The following is a 22,166-nucleotide window of genomic DNA, read 5'->3' on the forward strand; positions in this document are numbered from 1 at the left end:
AAATTTCATGTGCATCCTAAATTCAATGGAAATATTGCCACATTTATTGCTTTAAATTCAACATTCAAATTCTATGAGAAATAAGATATATATTTTTTTCCAAAAATTCATAGCTTTATAACCCATGATAAAAAATATGGCCTGAAATATACCTATATTCAACTTAGAATATTTCTGTTATAAATTTTTAGGAAGCTTGTCTTCTGGTTAACATGAGACAACAGTGCTGGTATATTTTAGTATATATATTTCAATACATAAGTTTTAGTAGAAATTGCTTGCTGCGACAGGTGACTTTCTCTTAAGGAAGTACAAATTAGAGGATCTGGAGCAGGTAACACTTTGTGATATCATCTACCTTCATAAATAATTAGTTGTGTTGTTATTTGAAAGTCCTTTTGCCAATATGTTACATTTTTATGTTACTGGCCTGCTCCTTTCAAATTCTAGTCTATTTGCAAAGACACATATAAACTTTATCGTTCTCAAAAGACTTTGGTTTTTAAGTCCCACCCAATTTTATTAGCAGGACTATAATATTATTTTCTTAACTCTAATTAGCAGTATATTGTTCTTCCTTAGGCACAATATATGCATGGTGTTTCCATTTCAAAGTCTTTGAAGAAACCAAACATAATCAGATTAGCTAGCTAGCTATCCATCTATCTATTTATCATCTATCATCTAAAGATTTTCCTGTTTACGGGGTTCCCTGGGTGGCTCAGTGGTTTAGTGCTGCCTTCGCCCTGGGGCGTAATTCTGGAATCCAGAGATCGAGTCCCACATAAGGCTCCCTGCATGGAGCCTGCTTCTCCCTCTGCTTGTGTCTCTGCCTCTCTCTCTCTCTCTCTCTCTCTCTCTCTCTCTCTCTCTCTGTGTGTGTGTGTGTCTCTCATGAATAAATAAATAAAATCTTAAAAAAAAAAGATTTTCCTGTTTACATGTACCAAGTATAATCACACTTGGTAAATGTATACTTAATCCTGAGCAAGTATTCTAGTTTAGAAATTATGTTAACGTTCAAATTCCAGCCACTTTTTTAAGTTCCTGGATCCATAAATCTAAGCACTGAATTTTAATCATAAAAAATATGTTTCTGTAATTTTTTTATTACCTACTGAAGATTTATGTCTACTGCATTCTGAATAAATGTAAGATAATGTAAGAGGAAAACTAAAGTTGTAATGCTGAAGGTATTTTCAAGTTCATTTCATCAACAGTTACTGCCCAAGCATTTCTTCTCTGCAAGGAATATATTAGTTTATTTCAATGGTCATTTACTCTAGAACTCTACTAATTACATGAATATACAACGTGAGGTCACATTTTTCATAGGTTTTGAATTAGTAGGGTATTTATTCTTATACCTTATTGATAAATATGCTCTAAACACATACAGTTTCCCTATAAAGTTTTACTTATTAACAATCTGATATGAATACATATAATGAATTCAGAATTATACTAGGTGAAGTTAGGGATCAAAATGAAGTATATAATGATATTACGGCTTTTAAAGGACTTGCAATTTGTGAGAAAGTTACTATATTGTATTCTATTAAACAATAAGAAATTATTTTATTCTATATTAATAATGTAAAGGAAGACAGTGGTGTGCATCTGCTGTATACCTGACACCATACAATATGTTCACATATGTAAACTTAAATATTAAAATATGTCAATTTGAAGGGAGTCAAATACATCTAAATATATGACTGAAACTCTAAGACCTATGGTTAGTAAGAAAAAAAGAACCCCAGAAATACCAGAAATACTTAATGGGGCAGTTTGAGGTTTAATTTCAGCTGAGTTTTAATATCTTAAAAACCGGGTGTGTATGATACTAGGTCCAGTCCTATTTTAAATTCCCTATGTAGTTTATTTTAAGCCCCGTGGGCATGGTACTAACTTCTCCATTATACAGAAAAGAAAACAAAATCAAAAGACTGTAATAAACCTGCCAAAGTAAACCTATTGAATAGTTGATCCAAGATTCACCCCAAGTCACTTGGTTATATGACCAAAGAATTTTCCCTAGTGCAACATTTCTCAGCAACTGGGATTGCTGGCAGTAAGACAAGTCGCCCCCTTAGAGAACTGTGGTACTTACAGTCCCTCTGCAGTCATGAGGATGATATACCCTAATTTGAAAATCACTAATAACTGGCACTAAGTCACTGATAAGAACTGGATTCCTGACAATTACTATTTTACTTTGCTAGTGGGATGACTTACAGATTCCATTTTTGGAAGGGGCTTACATGTTCTTTGAACTCATGTTTGAATGATCACTCGACTCCCAACATAAGCAAATTGTTGAATATGCTCTGTGGGGGCTTTGAGAATGATAAAAATAAAGAAACATAGTAGGGATTCAACAAATATCATTTGTTCCTTTGCCACTTGGATATGTAGTTGTTAGAAACAGGTAATAGAACATAAGGTAAAACCCTTCACATCCTCCTTTGAGCAAGCAGAGGGAAGAGAATAATACATATTGTAGCAGAGATAAATAAATTTATTATTGTAGTGGAGATCCTGGCCAAGGAAATTAGGCAAGAAAATTTAATGAAGGATCCAGACTAGAAACTAATTAGATAGTGATAATTTTTGAATAGGCTTACAAATATCAGAACCTACTGATTTATAATTTCAGTGGTGTGCGTAGGTGAATTATCTCTGTTTTGTAAAAGAGAATCACACAGATCTTTATACAATTTTTTTTAAAAAAAGGAAAAGAAATCCAAAACTCTTAAATTAACAACTTTTTTCCTGACCTACTCCCCTTTTCCTGCATGACATGATTCCATTTTTACGATTCACTGGTTTCCATTTTTATGTCTCTCTAGCTCATGGAGAGAAACACGAGGAGTTAGTCACCTTAGGAAGCCCGGATTCCCATACTATTAGTGAGGGGCAAAAATCTTCAGGAACTTCCAAAACAAGAAAAGGCAAAGATAAATCTTCGGAGAAAGACAAGACAGCCAAAGAAAAGCAAGCACCTCGCTTTGAGCCTCCGGTGGGTATAAATGTACATTCATGGGGTCCCTACTTGTCTATCTTTCCTGTGGACAAAATTGAAAATGTCCATCTCCTTGATTCTAGCAACCATCTAGATAAATTTAAGGATGTTCCTTGGATACTTTCTGCCAGCTGCTTTCCCAAGTTTAGAATCAAAAATCTATTAATCAAAATTTTAAGACACTGTGTCTATAAGACACTGAATTTTGGCTTTGGCCTTTAATATTAATATTATACAGTCCTTACCTTCAAAAAGCTTACAGTCTAATGGAGGAGACTGATGGCAAACAGAGTTTTAATATGAGATGCTGCATGTGAAGTGGTAGGAAGAAGAGGTACTTATTCTAGCTTCTCTCTCCTAGAGGAGCCAAATCCTGACCTGATTCAAAGAGCAAAGACATTCTAAGGTGAAAATTAACACACTCTATGTGGTTTTTTGTTTTGTTTTGTTTGTTTGTTTAGCATTAAAGTATGAAAGATGGGGCTGGAGAGGTAAGGGTCAGAAGGAGGAGGACTTTAAGCCTCATTAGGAGGCTAGGACTCTATATCTACAGCCCAGAAGTCATGATTCCAAATTCCTTCAGGACCAGTTAGGTAATTACAGTGATTAGGGATAAGGAAGAAGTTGTGGGGGCAAAGTTGAGGAGTGTAAGCACAGTCCTAAACATACTCAAATTCAGATTATTTAAAAACACTGAACTCAAATTACCCATGAGGATAAAATCTTCCCAACACTTGTGATCACTGTCTAGGCTAAGCTGGGCTGGGGGTGGGATGGAAGAAGAGAGGTTAAAAAATAAATTGACGTGATCAGATTTACATTTCAGATACCCTGGTGGCTTTTAAAGGTATACATTTAAAGAGAAAAAGACTAGGGATGTGGAAAATCATTCAAGAAACTACTGCAGTAATCCAGACAAAAGCCGGCAAAGTGTACCAGGTACAGGTAAAAAAGGAGAAAGAAGACAAAAAAAGAACTATCAACGAGATGAACAGTGTACATAGTTCTTAATACCAAGTGGGTGAGAAGGAACAAGAAGAAACAAAGGATATCTCTTGGGTTTGCAGGTGAATCACCTGAATAGGATGTTGGTATCACTAGTAAAGGACAATAAAGGCAAATTAACAAATTGGGAGAAAAGATAATGATCAGCTGTCCTACCCTTCAGTAGTGGGAAATCCTGTCCAGTTGCATTGCCAGGATTTAATTTGTTAGTTGGATTCTACCCTTGGAAACATTGGGAAGTACAGCTTAACCTGACTTCTTGCTGGGGGTGGAATGGAACTGATGAGGGGTGGCCCCTTGGCTGCTGCTCTTCCTTTGTGTTGGAACTCAGCTGGTGGAGGCCAGCTCTAGTCAATGTCAGTGCTGGGAAGAGGGAAGTTACTAGTGCTGCAGGAACAGTTGCAACCTGCATCCAAGAAGTCTTCTTGGATGCAAGAAGTCTGGTGGGAAGCAGAGAAGCAGCTGCTTTTTTTGTGTGCTCACTCAAACATTATTGGAGGATAAGTCACATCAGTCCACAAAGAGGTTTTCATCCAGGCAAAATAAGATATAAATGGATTAAAGTGAAGCAGATTCTTCAGGACCCTGAGATCATGACCTGAACTGAAGCCAAGAGTCTGACACTTAACTGACTTAGCCACCCAGATGCCTCCATGTGTCCTATTTTAAAAAGAACTTTGAACTTTGTTTCAAAGTCTGTTTTTGGCAATCAGAATGAAATGATTTCACATTTAGCTCAAGTTAAGCCAAGTTCTAGGATATTTTAAAAAGGGTCAGTTAGTGGCTGGTTAAAACAGAAAACCATTAAACCATGAAATCTCTGAAAAAGTATAGTGTTCAATGCAGCAGAAAATAGTTTTCCAGAAAAGAAAAGCCATGGTATGAATGAAGATGAAGCTAGGGGGAAGTGAGTGAAGCCTTTTATTACACAGTATAACCACGGAATTTGAAGAGTCATTGCAGCTTCTATCAAATCATATTAATTCATACTTCAAATGTCAGGGGAAACATGCCTTATAAAAAGGAAAATAAACATTGCTAGGATAAATCAGAAATTGAATATAAAAACACTGAAGAAGAAAAATCCAGTTCTCCAGGTCCTGGCATCCTGACTGACAAGAAGCTATGCTTATATTTTCTTTATACGCTGTGGACAAGCCTGCAAGCCCAACTGCACAGCTGAGATTCTTCCAGTTTCTACCAAGCAAAGTACTGCTCACTTTCTTATCCCATTGGAGGTGTGAAAACTCAATAGCTAGTTACACTGGTTGGCCTATCCCCAAATCAAAGTCTGATTGGGTCAGGAGAACAAAAACAGGGGATGAAAACTGTGTGGGCTATGGCAAAGACAAAAAGACAAAAAAGCAGAGAAAAAAAAGGATTTGTCTCTTCAGAAAGAAAAGATTATAAGGGTATTAATGACAGAACCCGGGCTTTAGTTCAAACAGAACAACGGACCCAAAGATCTATGTTAATAGGATCAAAGAACTGACTCTTCATCTACTATAATTTCTTGAGGGAAAAGAAGTGACTTCCATGGAAAGAATTGGTCTATATTTATTACAACTATTACAAGAATGGTGCTCTTCAGGCCTTAATTGAAAACAATGAAAGGAGGAGCTATCCAAATTCTTACAATTGATGGCAGAAGATCAAGGGGGTTGTGTGGTTGCTCTTCAGATACTTCCAAAATGAGTTAAGCTTGCTTAGAAGCCAGTTCTTCAGCTCTTCGACTGCATTTGAGGTGTATGCACAGCTGTCATATGAGCTTTCCTATTGAAGTTATTTTGTCGGGACCTAGATGAATGTGAGGAACTTTATCAAAAATTAGTATCACATGTGTTTTCACAAAACGTCATTGTTAAAGCAGTCAAACCGAGTTGGAGCCATGCATTTTTGACTCCTAAAAGGAGTCAAACGTGGGGAAGTACTCTCAAGGATAGAATGGGATATGCACCAATGATTGAACAAGCAAGGAATCCGCAGTCCTGAGGGAACTGCAATAAGTACCATGATAAACAAGGGGAAATGCCAAAAGCTTTTCTATTCAGAAGCTATGGTCATTTCCCTGGAATCAACTCTTACTATTTGGGAAGCTGTCAGTATAAAAAGTGGCAGGCCATATGAGCCTCGTCTGCTACTCCAGGATACTTTGTAGAGCATGCATTTGGGAAGTGATCTTCATCAAGGTGACTGACAAGTCACCTTCTGAATAGCTCCTAAGTGTTTGTGCTGCATGAGCATAAACATCTTTGGCCAGATGTCCCATTAGAGTGCATAGTATACTACACTATAGTATATATAGTATCTGGGCATTGGACATTATAAGAGACATGTGAGAGACACTGATATACACAAGCTTGAAAACCAAACTAATGATACAAATAGTGCTATAAATACAGCAGTCCATATAGTACTTGATGATTTATTGCTTCCTGAAACATATTTTAGAGTCAGCCCTATAATGTGTGATAACATACCTCTCTCTAGATGAAAATCGAAGTGAAAGGCTGCAGCTGGGGGCATTAAGGTATGTAAAAAGAAATGAAGAAAAAATTAAAAAGCTTGTAAAAATGTTAAGTCAAGAAAAAGCAATTCTACAGAAAAGTAGTGATTGGGAAAAAAAAATGACATGTATGGTGGCCGTCCATTCTTTTTCAAATTGTGATGAATGTTCAGAAGATCCATCATTTAATAAGGAGTTGTGGAATTTGACCTGAGTTAACTTTGAAATACTCATGAATTCTGAGGAATCCGAGAAAAGATGGTACTTGGATCAGTTTGCACAGCACACAGTGCATTCTGTAACCAAGAATTCACATGAGAATTACAGAATTCACACGAGAATTAGGTTTTTAAGATAATAATAACTAAGCTTTAGGAATCTTAATATTGTGCCAGTTGATTAGTAGGCATTGATGTTATATTGTTTCATATTTGAAGATGTATTAACATATATGCCAAACAAGAAACTGAAAACATATTATACTTTGTATTTTCACTTTAGTCACCATAATCATGTTGAATTTACTTGATCATCGATTTTATTTCATGCAGAAAAGCTAATTTCTTCTTAAATTTATGTTACTTATGTTTTCACTGGCTACATTTTATAATCCAAATGCTGCCCTTTATTGTAATAGCTAAATAGATATGGAAAAAGAAAGAAAAATTTCTTTATCAAGGGATTATTACTTTTGAAAGGACCAGACTCAATTTTCTATTTAAAAGCAGGTTATTTTTTAAAAATCTTTTTTTAAAATTATTTTTTAAATGTATTTAGTCATGAGAGATAGAAATCTCTTTCTAGAGAGAGGCAGAGACACAGGCAGAAGGAGAAGCAGGCTCCCTGCAGGGAGCCTGATGTGGGACTCGATCCCAGGACCCTGGGGCCACGACCTGAGCCAAAGGCAGACACACGACCACTGAGCCACCCAGGTGTCCCTGAAATTAGATTATTTTTTAACATTGTTTGGTTGAAAAACATAGGTGAAGTGATTTCAATCAACCACTTTCTTTCCTTGAAATGTCAAAATAATGCTGCGTGTTAACTTCTCTAGATGTAGCTCCAGTTTATCATTCAGTTTTATGAAATAAATTATTTGGATTCACTAAGAAAATATTATTATCATCCACAAAATAAGTTAATGAGGTTTAAAACAAACTCTTACATGTTTACAAATTCATAAACTCTTACATGTGCCCCTAACCCCGTAGTCCTTCATCATAGTCCCTTTCCTGATCCTAGAGAAGTTTCTGATAGACTCATTTATCATGCAGCATAAAAGATAATAAAATCTTTTGTACTGTGTTGTAAAAGGAAGAAATAAAAGAGCGTTCAATTGTGAGATTTAAGTTGTCATCTGAGCATTAGGGGAATATTGTAGAAGGGAAAAAGATCTCCCACAAGAACTTTATTCAGTGGCCCTACGGATCCCTGCTTCGCCATCTACATTATTTAACATGGATAATTGACATTGTCTCAATCGCGTATGTAAAGTGCTAGTAACCACGTTAGATTCAGCCTATCTCCCTATCAGATTGTCACCAATGAGCCTCACTTACCTACATATTTCAAGCCCTATGTCAATCTGCTTCCAGCCTATGGTTTGTGAAAATAATCCTATGAGATTTCAAATGTTAACTTTCATAATGTGTATATATCCATTATGGACATGATCAACTATTCCTCCCCTCATTTTTTAAAGAGATGCTGTATACTCCTAAATGCAATTTAGAATTTTCTTTTTTTCTTTGTTGACAGTTGTTAGGTAAAATTTGCATGCAGTGAAATGCAGTAATCTTAATTATACAATTCAATGAATTGTGACAAGGGCATTCACCCTGTAACCCACAGCTCTATCAAGGTATAAAGTATAGACCATTTCCATAAGCTTGGAGATTCCCTCAAGCCTCTTTGCACTGGATTCTGACATCTTCACACACATCTGCAGGCAGCAGTTTTGCCTGTTCTGGAATTTCATACAAATGAATCATAAAAGATGTATTCTTCTCTGCTCAGCTTCTTGATCTCAGTATGATGTCTACCTGTAAGATTCATCTGCATTGTGGTTAACCTCAATAGTTTATTACTTTTTAATGTAAGTAGCATTCAATGATATGGCCAGATGATAATTTATCTATTCATCAATTGAGAAACATTTATATTGTTACCCTTTTTGGCTTTTATGAGTAAGGCTATAATGAATTTTTTGTCCAATATTTTTGTGAACATGTGTGTTCATTTCTCCTGGGTAAAAACTTAATAGTTAGATTATGGGTCATGGGCTAAAATCCAGAGCCTTTTGAATGGAGGAGAAAACACCTGACCTAAAGATTTTTATTTTATTTATCAGGTATCCACTGTTCACCCTCAACAAGAGGACCCAAATAAACCATACTGGATTTTGAGGTTGGTCACTGAACACAATGAAGCAGAATTTTTCGAAGTGAAAAAAGATACAGAACGAGCAGATGAAATCCGAGCCATGAAACAGGCCTGGGAGACAACCGAGCCAGGAAGAGCTATCAAGGTCACTCGAGTTTGAAAAGTTGTTCTTTAACTTTCCATTCCTACGCATTGGTCTGAAGGAAGGGCCATATTGGTAAAAGTGCCTAGTCTTTCCTTTAGGAATGGTACCTGGAATTTTGTTAGACACTCACTCACTAAATGTTAAGACCACATTTGAATACATTGCGAAATGTTGTGCAGATGACCAATACCAGATGACTCGCAGAAGCGAAGTACATAAGGGTGCCACTTATCGGCCCAAACTACAGATTCCCTCATTCTTTCATGTGGTGTGGGCAAATACATGTCTGTTCTCACACTCCCAAGTCAGAAAGCATAAAAATATTTAATATGTGCTTTCATGTACTTTGGACAGCCTTGAATGGATAGAAAGCATGTAGAATAACATACTTCATGTCTCCCATCCTACTCGATTTCACATAAGAATCATTGCTACAGGGAACCATTATTGCTCATCTGTGTTTCACATTCCAACTCAGGGTTAGTAAGCCAGATGAAAAAGGCTCAGGAGCAACTGGATCTAAGCCTGCAAGCCTAGTGTATTCATTTTAGGACTGCTTCTTCATTAGTCCTCAAACACTGTCAGAATGATGGATGGCTCAGAATTTGAGTTTCTTTGATAATCTGAGCTGGCCTCATTCAAACTGCCATACTTATTCACATTCTCCTGCTTCTTTCATGCATTCTTTAAGTGTTGTTGCCTGGACTGTTGTTCATTGATAGCATTTGTTCTTTAGGCTTCCCAGGCTCGCCTGCATTACCTCAGCCAGTTCATTAAGAAAATACCAGATGCTGACAGTGTGCCTGTGAGTGAGAGCCAAACTAAAGCAGTGGAGGAAGGTCAGTGAACCCTGCCCCAACTGCCTCTGAGCATGGAGCTGTGCCTTGTACCTTTTGAAAGATAGAGCATATTCTACAGTATAGGAAAACAGATTCTGAGATGTTTGCTTTTTACCAAGCAGATGTTTGCTTTTTCCACAAGGAGGCAGGGTTTTCTCCATTTAAGAAAAGATGAAACCAGAAATATGAATGCAGCCTGGTTCAAAGGTGGCAGTGTGTGACCTTAAAAGCAGGCCTACTAGTGTCAGTCAGGCACCTTTCTAGTAATAATAACTATAAATAATAGCAATAAGATCAAGCTAACTGCTTTTACTGAGTGATTGCTGTCAGCCTAGGACCAAAAATACTAATTATTTCATTGAACACTCTCATGAATCCACTGATCTATAATAGGATTTCCAACTTACCAATAAGGACACAGGCCCAGAGTAATTTGCTCTGTAAATTGCTAAGTTCACAAGAGCCAGCTTGCAGATGCTTCTCTGTTACCCCAGAGTGCCTTTTGATGCTCCTGTCTATCCACTCATTGGGATGCCCAGGGAAGCTGAAGGCATTCACATCCCTAGTCATGCTTTTCCACATTGACATCTTCAAGAACGTAATTCAATGATTGTTATAAAGATAATGTCCCTTAAGTTTTCATATAAAGAGTATAAAAAACAAATATCACCCTGATTTTGTTTTCCTGGGATGGGTATTCTTCACAACACTCTTGTTTGTTTTCTCTTTTTTAACCTACAGCAACGAGAGGTTGACAGTGCTATTCCTATTTTACATATAGAGAGACCAGTGCTCAGAGAGTCACCATACTCTTCCTAAGTCACACATCTAAAAAGTGATAAAGTTGGGATTTGAAATATTTCTAACTCCTAAAGTACTCACTTTTCTAACTGTTAAAGTCTGTTACCATATTAATAATACAAAGGTGAATAGGTTTTATTATGATTCTATCAGATTATTATTTTTAAATTTATTTTATTAGATTTTATTATTTTTTAAATGTTGTATTGAGTTATATGCATAAGAAAAATGTTGCACTAGATAACTTGTTAAAAATGGCAAGGAAGACTATTCAAGATTATTGCAATAGGAGTCAACACCATTGTAGTAGGAGAGAGAGATTGAATTCAGCTTTGAATACAGCAGGGACAAATGGCACTTTATAGTGACTAGGCAGAGAGGGGTGGAAACTTACTCAGAAAAACTTGGTTAGATATCCAGGGTAGGGGAAGAGAGGAGCTGGGTTCGTGAGTTCTTGATAAGTTAGTCCAGCAGGATTCTTTGCTAAAACTGGGATTCACAAGCCAAGGACAAGGCCTCGTGGAGAACAAGGCTCAAAGGAGGGTGACTTTGTCCTAAAACATCTAAGCAATAAATGCGCAAATATTCATTGTATAGCTTGATAAATTTTTACATTTGTATACACTCAGGAACCACCATTCAGATCAAGATATAAACACTTAAACATCCCCAGTCTTCCTCATTCCCTTCCCTCAGCCATGCTCTCCCTCAAGGTAATTACTAGTCTGACCTCTATTACCACATTTTCATTTTGTCTGTTCTTGAGCTTCATGTTTGGACTCGTACACTGTATACTTTCTATCCCTCACTATTTAGCTGGTCTACTTCTACTTGGGTCAGGATTAGTAAGGTACATTTTATAAGAAATTTGTTTATTTTATCTAAGTTAAACTTCCTGGAATAAATTTTATTTTTTAAGATATTTTTTAAAGATTTTATTTGTTTATTTGAGAGAGAGAGAGACAAAGACAGTGAGAAAGAGCATAAGCCAGTAGCAGAGGGTGAAGCAGACTCCCCACTGAGCAGGGAGCCTGATGCAGGGCTTGGGACCATGATCTGAGCCAGCCCCACGTCAGGCTTCTTGCTCAGCAAGGAGTCTGCTTCTCCTCTTCTCTCTGCCCTCCCCTTGCTTGTGCTCTCTCCCATGATCTGAGCCAAAGGAAGCCAAAGGAACACTTAAACTTCTGAGCCACTTAGGCACCCCTGGAATAAATTTTATTTTAATTGCTTTTTTATTTGATCCTTTTTGCTCTAGAGGTTTATCAATTTTAACAATATATTTATTTCAACATTTCTCCATGCTTTAAAAAATTATCACCTTTTATTCAAAGCAGAATATAATATTAATTAAATTTTCTGCACATGATAAATGGGGGGGGGGATGTCTGCATAATGTGGAAGTTGTGGTAGGTTTTACACAGCTTTTTCCTAGGCATTAAAGATCTAGAACACGGGAGTAGAATTAAAGCATTAAGGAAAAACTTTCCAGCTTTGCAACTTCACAAGCAAGAGCTCTTGTCAGCTCTATTTTAAGATAATTTGAGACAAGTGCCTAGACACAGGGCTCCTCCAGAGAGGAGAATCCTACTCACATACATTTCCCCCAAAGCCAGTTAGTTGTACTTCCTCCAGGGCTCACCCTAGCAGTGGCCCCAGTGGTTTAGAGATCCCATTTCATTGACAATGCCCCCCCCCCCGCCCCTGCTAAAGCGTCCATTTTTATGTGATGTTTTCATATCCTGAGGCACTTCCAGACATGCAAATGGTCTGGACCATCCATGGTGTTTTCAGAGGCTACTAATGATTGTTTTTGCTAGTACTCTGGTTAGACGTGGCAAAGCTTTTAAGTCTGCACACAACTGGCTCCCACAAGCCCTGTTACTTTTTTGCATATGATTTTTATAGAGTGCAAATTTTCTTTAGTAATGCACATGTCATGTTGTAGTTGAAATATCTCCGAATGCCATAAAAGAGTCAGACACAAAGGGTTCCATTGGCTCTGAGAGCAAAGATGTCATACTATCGGGGAGTATGCTGTGGAAGAAATGGCAAATGAGCAAGGGCTTGAAGGATCTGTCAAAATTGGTGAGCAGTGAAAGTGGAGGAACGTCCCCAGCAGGGAAGGAGGAACAGAGTACACGAAAAGAAAATATCAGTAAGTATTATTCTCATTTGTTAGACAAATATGTACTTGGAAGTAAAAATTCTGGAAAAGACACTAACGTGATGACTAGGGTTATAAAACAGAAAAATATGTATTTTGGATTCATAGGGTTTCATTTTGCTTATCAGAGTTGATCATTTGCTCAAGGACCTCATTACCTTAAAGATAGACGTGGACCCCCCAAAATGTAGCAGGTGTATTTTTGTACATTTTTCTGTGTCTACAAATACTAAAAAATATGGGATGCCTGGGTGGCTCAGCGGTTGAGCTCAGGGCCTGAATCCCGGGGTCCTGGGATCGAGTCCCACATCAGGCTCCCCATGGGGAGCCTGCTTCTCCCTCTGCCTGTGTCTCTGCCTCTCTCTCTGTATGTCTCTCATGAATAAATAAATAAAATCTTTAAAAAAATACTAAAAATAAAATTGCACATGCCCTTGTCACCAAACACAGATCCTTTCTATTTTATCTACAATGTGCTACATGATATATTTTCCTTTTACCTTTTATAACAAATCTATAATATTTGGATTCTACAATTTTGGAGGAGAGGAGTTTTCAATGGTGCACAATGCACACTGATTTGGTTAATTTCTGTATAATGGGGATTCGTATTTGTTTGCTAAAATGAACCTAAATCCTTAATAGAAGGTTTTACAGAGAAATATCTTTTCATCCTCGACTCTATGAGGAAGGATTTCCCCTAAGCAGTTCCTAGATTCTCTGTTGCTAAGGGATTAAATGCCCTATATGGTTGAAACAATAAACTGGGCTGCCCATAGGGGATCTTGAGTCCCTTGCTCATCCCCCAGTTAGAAGCACTACCTATGGTAGTGACAGGGCAGCAGGGGTCAGCTATCCAGCTGTTAAGTTTTGTGACCATGGCCCGTTTGCCTCTCCCATCGAACTGCATTCTTCAATTATACCTATATCAGTGGCAAAAATCTTACTCTTTATTTCTCTACTTGTTCAGAACCCAGGCAGGAAAGAAAGATATTTTGGAAGGCTGCATCATTAGAAACAATAACAATGGTTCTCTTCTCAAAATTGCTAAACCAGTCTGAGAATTTTTAAATTAAAAACTGTGGTTAAAACAGGTCCTTGAAGGATTTCCACAGGGCAGAAGAAAATTCAGAAATTCAAAGAGCTTTTACTTATAGTAACAAGAGATTCTATTTTTTGATCCAATATTTTGAAAGTAAGCACTCATTTAATAAATAATGACATAAATGACGTGACACTAAAACTTAATTAGAATAGCATCTATCACTCTAAATTAATATTTTTTATGTAGAGTGGCTTTGCATATATTATCTCACTGGAGCCTCTATGAACTAGCCAAAGCATATACTACTATCTCTGTTTCAAAATTGAAGTGACATAGATGCATCATGTGAGGGAGGGAGGCCGAAACAGTGCAGAGTAAAGCAGGATTCAACCCCTACCTAGTTCTTTGGAATCCATATATTGTGATCTCTAATGGAATGCAAACTTTCCCCCACACTTGGTTAAAGACCTGCAAAATGAAAATATAATTACATTCAGAAGTAGAACTGTTTATTTATATACTAACAAGGTAAACTTTTAAGTTGTAAAAATGGGATGGAATCAGGATTCTTCACTCCAGCCTTGGGTAGTGAGTCATGCTGCAGATTTCATTTTTTTTGTGTAGAGCCCCAGACCAGAGTTGGCAGGCACCACTTCCATGTCAGCTTTTCTGCTCCTCATTTTTCACAGTTGATTAAGCATCTGCCTTCAGCTCAGGTCATGATCTCAGGGTCCTGGGATGGAGTCCTGCGCTGGGATCCCTACTCGGTGGGGAGTCTGCTTCTCCCTCTGCTATTCTCCTGCTTGTGTTTTCTTGCTCTCTCTGTCAAATAACTAAATACAATCTTTAAAAACAAAAGTTATTTCTAAATGCATATTCTCACTTTCAGAATTTATCCCATAGAGGGCCAGTTTGCAGACAGAGGATGGTATACATACACACACACACACACACACACACACACACACACACACAGAAACACATGCATCCACACGCACACACTTTGGGCTGCACTGTTCAAGAGGTACAAGGCTGTCATAATACACTTTCACCATATTCTGACACAACAGATTTTTGCAGAACATCGAGATGAACCTTCTTGGCCCCTTTCCCACACCCTTTTCTGTTTAAATATATGTTATTTGGTAGGAGGTAAGAAAACACAAGATTATACTTTCAGGGATCATTTCTATAGTTTGCTACAAACATCTAATTAACTAGTATTTTCTTTCCAGTCAAAATAAGCACAGTTATGTCTTATAGAAACAACTCATGCTTGAAATGCCAAAAAGATAGCAGTATGAGTAGATATGTTCATAAGAAAAGTAAATGAACTTTAGAAATCTAAGATCCCATAATAATCACAATGAAAAAAGAAGTTATTGGCTACTGCTTTCTAAACGACATATTGCAGAATGTCAATTCTTCAAGAATGTTTTATGTTACAAAATGAAGAATATGATCGAATTTATGTTTTTATCATGGAGCTGAGTTGAGATGGTCACACAACTCTGTAAACGTATTAAAAAGCATTGAATTATGGGATCCCTGGGTGGCTCAGCGGTTGAGCGTCTGCCTTTGGCCCAGGGCGTGATCCCGGGATCCAGGATAGAGGCCTGCTTTGGGCTCCCTGTGAGGACCCTGCTTCTCCCTCTGCCTGTGTCTCTGCCTCTCTCTGTGTGTCTCTCATGAATAAATAAATAAAATCTTTAAAATAAATAAATACATACATACATACAATCTTTAAAAAAGCATTGAATTACACTTTTAAAATGGGTGAATTTTATGACATGTAAATTATACTCCAATAACATTTTTATTATTTTTTTAAAAATTTATTTATTTATTTATGATAGTCACAGTGAGAGAGAGAGAGGCAGAGACATAGGCAGAGGGAGAAGCAGGCTCCATGCACCGGGAGCCCGACGTGGGATTCGATCCCGGGTCACCAGGATCGCGTCCTGGGCCAAAGGCAGGCGCCAAACCGCTGCGCCACCCAGGGATCCCCAATAACATTTTTAAAAGGAAAATAAATGTCCTGGAAAACCTGAATGGTTAATATTTTAGACTCTAAAGTCTCTTTTTAAGTTTGTACTCATGGGTTCATACGAGTCTACGGAGTAGAAATCTCCTGCTAAATTGATTTTCAGTGTTTGCCTGATATATGTTACCTACTCCACAGATCTACAAGTTTCTTAAAGTAGACTGATATGTCTCAAATATTTTTATATCCTATTCTCATAATGCTTATAATGGCTTTTAACCCTAGACTAAGCATTTTAAATATTGAGTTATTTAGTTTATGATGAAATACAGTATGATTTTTAGTTCTTGTCTCCCTCTTCATTTAACTAGCTTCATGATAAGATTCTGTTACTCTTCTTATAGAATATATTCATTTTTCCATCTCCTTCATGTAACTGTAAGTATAGTAACACCAGCTAGAAGAGAGATATGAAATATAATTATATTTTAATAAAGTTACATTGAGCCACATTAAAATCATATTAAATTAGATAAGTCCAATCATTGGTTGCTTTTTTTTAACAGAAGATATTTTTTTTAATTAAAATAAGATATAACAGTCATGTAGTAAGTGTTGATTCTTCTTTGAAAGTCTAGGACTTTTTTTTAACAGGGCCTCCTTCACGAACCCCAACAATTTTGGAAATGTCTCCACAACTTATTAGAAAAGCGCTGGAGTGTGTAGACTTAACTCAGTATATACGGTAAGTTTTAATAAACATAATTAATGCAGACATCTGCGTTCATAGAATTTTGGATACATTAGTAAGCAGATACTAAACAACTGAAAATTTGAATTTAAATGCTTAATATACATCAATGTATTCAAATTTTTAGAAGTACATGAGTTTACATCTCAAATTTAGCAAATGTTTTATTAGGTCAACTATAAAAACATTTGAATATTTTATGTAAAGATTTAATTTTTAAGCTGATTAAGGTGAGTTGAGTACTGAAAATTCCCAGTATTCCTGCTGATATTTAAGTAGGTTCAATTTTATTGAAATCAGACAATAGGATTAATAGAGGGAGATAGTTACTCAAGCATATTTATAAGTTTGGAAATATTTTCAACATTATTTAGTTGCATAAATTAAATAAAGAAAACCTCCAAATATTCTTGTAGTTTCCAACACCAATTCCATGAATACCTCATCACATGGTACATTTGATTTGATTTTATTGGCATTTTCCTAGAATTCTTTCCTAAAATATTAGTGACTCAAGAAGTGCTGTGTAATCCATCAAAAATTAATAGTTTATCCTTTCTATTCCTAATATTCTATTGGATTCAGTCTACCACACTGTTCATATGATTTTAATTTTTGAATTTTAAAGTAAAGTTCACCCTAGCATTCCAAAATGGTTTATGCATCTCTTTGGATGTTTTTATAGAAGAACAGTAAACAAAGACCCTGTGCTACAAACAGAGGAACTGAACCAGCAGCAAGCAATGCAAAAGGCAGAGGAGGTTCATCAGTTCCGCCAGTATAGGACTAGAGTCCTCAGCATTCGAGACATTGACCAAGAAGAACAGTTTAAAGTAAAGGATAAAGTCCTGGAGATGTATGGGGAGATGCGGGTGAGTCTCAACATACACAGAGATTACAGTTGGCACATTCTTGTTAAAGTGATATTGTAGAATCATATAGGACCTGGGTGGAAAGAAGTCTTGAGAGCATTTAATTCCCAGCTCCTCAGAAAAGATGGAGGATTGGTGAAACACATCTACTTCCACTTACTTCCTTAAACCCCTCAAAATTGTAGTATGGGGGATCTATGCACAAAAATAAGATGAAGGAGAGAGAAGACAACAATAAAATATATGAAGTTGGAAGAGAGCTGGGTGAAGATTGTATTAACAGACTTGAGGCAGCCAAATTCTGAGATTGTAGCAGAAAAACTCTTTAAGAATCAACGCAATTTGCTCCACAGAATCCCTAAAAGTCTCTGAAGTTGGTAGTATCAGCCCTATGAGAAGTGAAGGGGAAGTGGGAGGAAGACAGGGCTGTTGGGTTTGCTTGGCTTGAAGCTATGTAAGAAGCAGTTTGAATTGTAGGTCACTACCTCAACTTTTTGTAATCAGGTGACTGTCCCTTCTCCACCCTAGCAGAAGACTAAAAGCGCTTTATCTAGGCAAGTTCCAACAACAACAACAAAATTAGGTTGGGAGGGTGGGTTTCTGTAGTGAAAAAGTAAAAAGTGGGGACATTCAATAAATATATGGTTGACTTCCACTATAGAGGATGAAGATTTATTTTCATCCCTCATTCCTACAACACACACACAGACTCCCAAAGACACTGATGGCTACAGGACTTCCTAAATGTATCAGCCTTAGTGACATTAGGTTCTCCATGTCATTTCAGTATTGGCTGACCTGAGGAATATGCTTAGTTGACTCCTCCTCTTGCTTGTCCAATAGGCACCTTAAACCAAACCTCTCCAAATCTAGATTCTATCATTCTTGCCCTCTTTCTCATGTCAGCCCAAACATTTCACCTGCACCAATATTCCCACCCAGAAAGGGCAGTTTGAAGTCTTTCAGCTGCTCAAAGCACAGACTTTGGAGACATCTTTGACTTCTCTCACCTCCTTCATCTAATCCATTATCAACACTAGGTAGTATCAACTTGAAAATATATCTATAATTCAATCACTTTTCATTCTATCTAATCCTACCACCCTAGTCCAAATCGTGTTTTCTACTCAGAGTATCACAGCCTCCTGACTGATTTCACTGCTTCCATCTTGCTCTTCTACAATGGAGTCTCTGCTTAAAGCCAAAATGATTGTGACCATCAGGACAAACCATTTTATCCTCTGGTGATAAACAGCCCCAGTGTCTCAGTGGCTGAAGACAGAGGTTAGCAAACTTTTTTTCTGTAAAGGGCCAGGTAGTAAATATTTTTGTCTTTGCAGGCCATATGTTGTATCTACTCAATTCTGCTGTTGTTAACACAAATTCAAAGATAATGCCTATGTGTGTATCAATAAAACTTTATTTAGAAAAATAAGCATGAGCCATATTTTTTGACACGCCTTAATTTACCAAGCCCTGGATTAAAACAATAAAAGCGTATTTATACTTCACTGGCACGTCCAATAAAGTCCAGGAGAGGGTCCTTTTAATCTCATTTACATTTAATAGTCACATTTCATGGGTCAAAGTTAGTGAAATGGTGACATAACAGCTTCAGTGAAAGAAGTGACCTTGCTGATGCCTTGATTTCAAATTTGTAGCATCAATAACTCTGAAACAATAAATTTTGGTTCCTTAAGCCACCCAGATGTGGCACTTTGTTACAAAAGCCCTAGCAGACTAATATGGAGTGCAGTGCTACTTTGTGCTTGGAGGATAACTGCAAATATTTTATGAATTGCGCTAATGGTGATCACAGTACATCTCTAAAATGGAGAATGGAATTGTTTCACTCCTGTAATGGCTTCACATTTCACTAAGAGAAAAAAAGTCTTTACTACGGTGTCTAGAGCTCTATATAATCTAGTGCCCACTTGACTCTCTGAGCTTTTCCCCTGTAACTCTGTCTGCTTTGCTTCCTTTGTTTTTTGCAAACTGATTTCACCTTTCCACTAAATAGTCTGACATGTTCCCACCTCTGAGGCCTTTGACTTGCTCCTACCTCTTTCTGGGATATTCTTTCCTCTAAAGAGTCAAATGGTTTATAGCTTCACTTTTTGAGATCTTCTATGCATTGTCACTTTATTAGAGAGATCTTCTCTAGCTTCCCTTTTACAGTTAGCATCCTTCAGTATTTGTATACCCATGCCTGGTTTTATTATTTTCTTTAAAGCAATTATCATGTATGTGTATTCATTTATTGGTTTAACATGGAAAAGTATATTTTATTTTCTACCTATTATTTATAAATATTTATTGATCATATAAAAATATATTCTACAATATATAAACATATATAATTATATATAAATATATAATATGTACACATTTTTAATCTCTCTTCTGTAGAATTTAGATATAATATGAATAGGAACTTTGTTTTGATTCACTGTTGTATACCCCAAACCTGGAAGGGATGTCTATTTCACAAAAGTTTGTTTCAAAAATGAATCAGTGAACCAAAAAAATGAATATTAAAGTTATGCAGATTCAATTTATCATATAGAAAATAGTTTAAGTTATAGTATCATAAGACAAAAGGAAATTTTGTTATTTCCATTAATGTTTTTTCTGTGTTTAATGGACAAGTAAACGCAGTAGATGGGAAGGCAATAGGGAAGAAATATTAACTGGGATTTTTTTTTTAAGATTTTATTTTTTACTTATGAGAGACACAAAGAGGAGGCAGAGAAATAGGCAGAGGGAGAAGCAGGCTGCCTGCAGGGAGCTTGATGTGGGACTTGATCCCAGGACCCCAGGATCACACCCTGACCCAAAGACAGATGCTCAACCACTGAGCCACCCAGGTGCCCCTAACTGGGATGGTTTTTAATTCAGATTTCATTCTGTGTGAGGTACAAAAACTCTAGTTATGGTTGAAACTACCTTAATAGAAACATTATCAGTACCACATTTCTTATCAGATGGGAGAAAAACATACCAATCCTCAAGAGATTATTGACATATATTAAACTTACATTACACTAAATCATTAGAAGACTTTCTCTCTTTTTTTAAAATGGCACTATTATCATTTTGTACAATTGATTTAGTAAAGCCAATTTTATTGTAGTACTTTACTTTTGCCAAAAATTTTGAGAAGAGTCTGATTCTGACATTCAGCTCTTCCACAAGCTCTACCAAAATCATGCAGTTGCAAAACCACAGAAAATTTCTTGAAGAATTCCAATGAAGACACAACAGTCATTTCTAGAAGCCTCTCTTCTAGCTAGCATCAGTTAACTAATACTTTTTTTAACAAATTATATCATTTTTGAAACAAGAAACAATCAACAGGTTGAACCATAATTGTGCCCATACTATCAGAAATGCAAATTAAATGAGAAAGCCAAAGCCTCTTCGTAAAGCTACATTGGCCCTTAGTTATATTATTGCTTTATTTGTGAGCATTTTTAGAATGTTGCCTGGAACTAACATTAAGTTTTAAAAATTACCTTTCTTTTTGAAAATATAAACTATATTTAACTGTCGCTTATATGCACTTTGCAAGTAGAATCAGAATTTCCTGATGGATTGTTGGTATAAGAGAAAGTAAAAGAGTCAAGAAATGCTCTAAGGTTTTTAGCTAAACAACTGGTAGGGCTGAGTTGCCATCAAATCTGATGGCTCGAAAGGAAAGATAAAGATTTCAATTTGGGACATTTTTGGAAATATCTATCATATCCAAAAAAGCATTCTTACATATCTATTACAGTTATGTGGAAGTATTGAATAGACGTTAGATATGTGGTTCTGGAATCTGGGAGAGAGAGCTGGGCTCAAGATCAAAAAATTGGGAGACCCATCAGTCTAGAAATGGAATTTAAAGCCATGGGGTTAGATAAAATCACCAAAGAAAGAGTTCTAAGATCTAAGATGTGGCCACTTCCTCAATAAGAGATGAAGGAGAAGAGGAAAAATTAGCAAAGGCAACTGACAAGGAGCAGCTATGAAGGTAGAAGAAAAGTCAGTGGTGTATGATGTCCAGAAAACCTAGTGAATCGGTTGATCCAGGAGGAGAGGGTAGGGGTGATAAGAATAGGACCAAGATGTGATCGCAGATTTAGCATGGTGTCCTTGAATGAAAACCGAACTTACAAAAACAAAGATAACCAGTGAACTAGGTGATAGTGTTTTAAAGTTCTTCAAGTAGAGGTCAGGCACATTTCATCAAGTCTAGAACAATGTGGGGAACTAGTAAGTTACTGAGCACAACTGAAAAATGCACTCATGAGAGATGCACTGATCAGCATGTTTTATTGAGATTATATTCATCTTTCTCTGTCTTTCTCCTTCTGATGCTTTTATTCACTATTTTGTTAAAATTTCATGTACTGGGGATCCCTTGGTGGCTCAGCGGTTCGGCGCCTGCCTTTGGCCCAGGGCGCGATCCTGGAGTCCCAGGATTGAGTCCCGCATCAGGCTCCTGGCATGGAGCCTGCTTCTGCTTCTCTCTCTCTCTCTCTCTCTCTCTCTGTGTCTATCATAAATAAATAAATAAATAAATAAATAAATAAATAAATAAATAAATAAATCAATCTTTAGAAAAATTTTCATGTACCCTTTGTTGTTAGCTCATGTTTCATT

At 36.7% G+C, this 22,166-nt stretch overlaps 1 protein-coding gene across 1 annotated transcript in view; it reads left to right on the top strand.

Moving 5' to 3' along the window:
• Nucleotides 1-22,166, top strand: part of ADGB (androglobin) — a 157,608-nt gene that overhangs the window by 135,051 nt on the left and 391 nt on the right. The window contains exons 30-35 of the mRNA XM_055311188.1: nt 2,853-3,022; nt 8,887-9,063; nt 9,800-9,902; nt 12,649-12,858; nt 16,551-16,641; nt 17,333-17,519. Coding sequence (XP_055167163.1) covers nt 2,853-3,022; nt 8,887-9,063; nt 9,800-9,902; nt 12,649-12,858; nt 16,551-16,641; nt 17,333-17,519 — 938 coding nt within the window. The remainder of the gene's footprint in view (nt 1-2,852; nt 3,023-8,886; nt 9,064-9,799; nt 9,903-12,648; nt 12,859-16,550; nt 16,642-17,332; nt 17,520-22,166) is intronic.

This window comes from Nyctereutes procyonoides, unplaced genomic scaffold, assembly GCF_905146905.1.
Source record: "Nyctereutes procyonoides isolate TBG_1078 unplaced genomic scaffold, NYPRO_anot_genome, whole genome shotgun sequence".
NCBI lineage: Eukaryota > Metazoa > Chordata > Mammalia > Carnivora > Canidae > Nyctereutes > Nyctereutes procyonoides.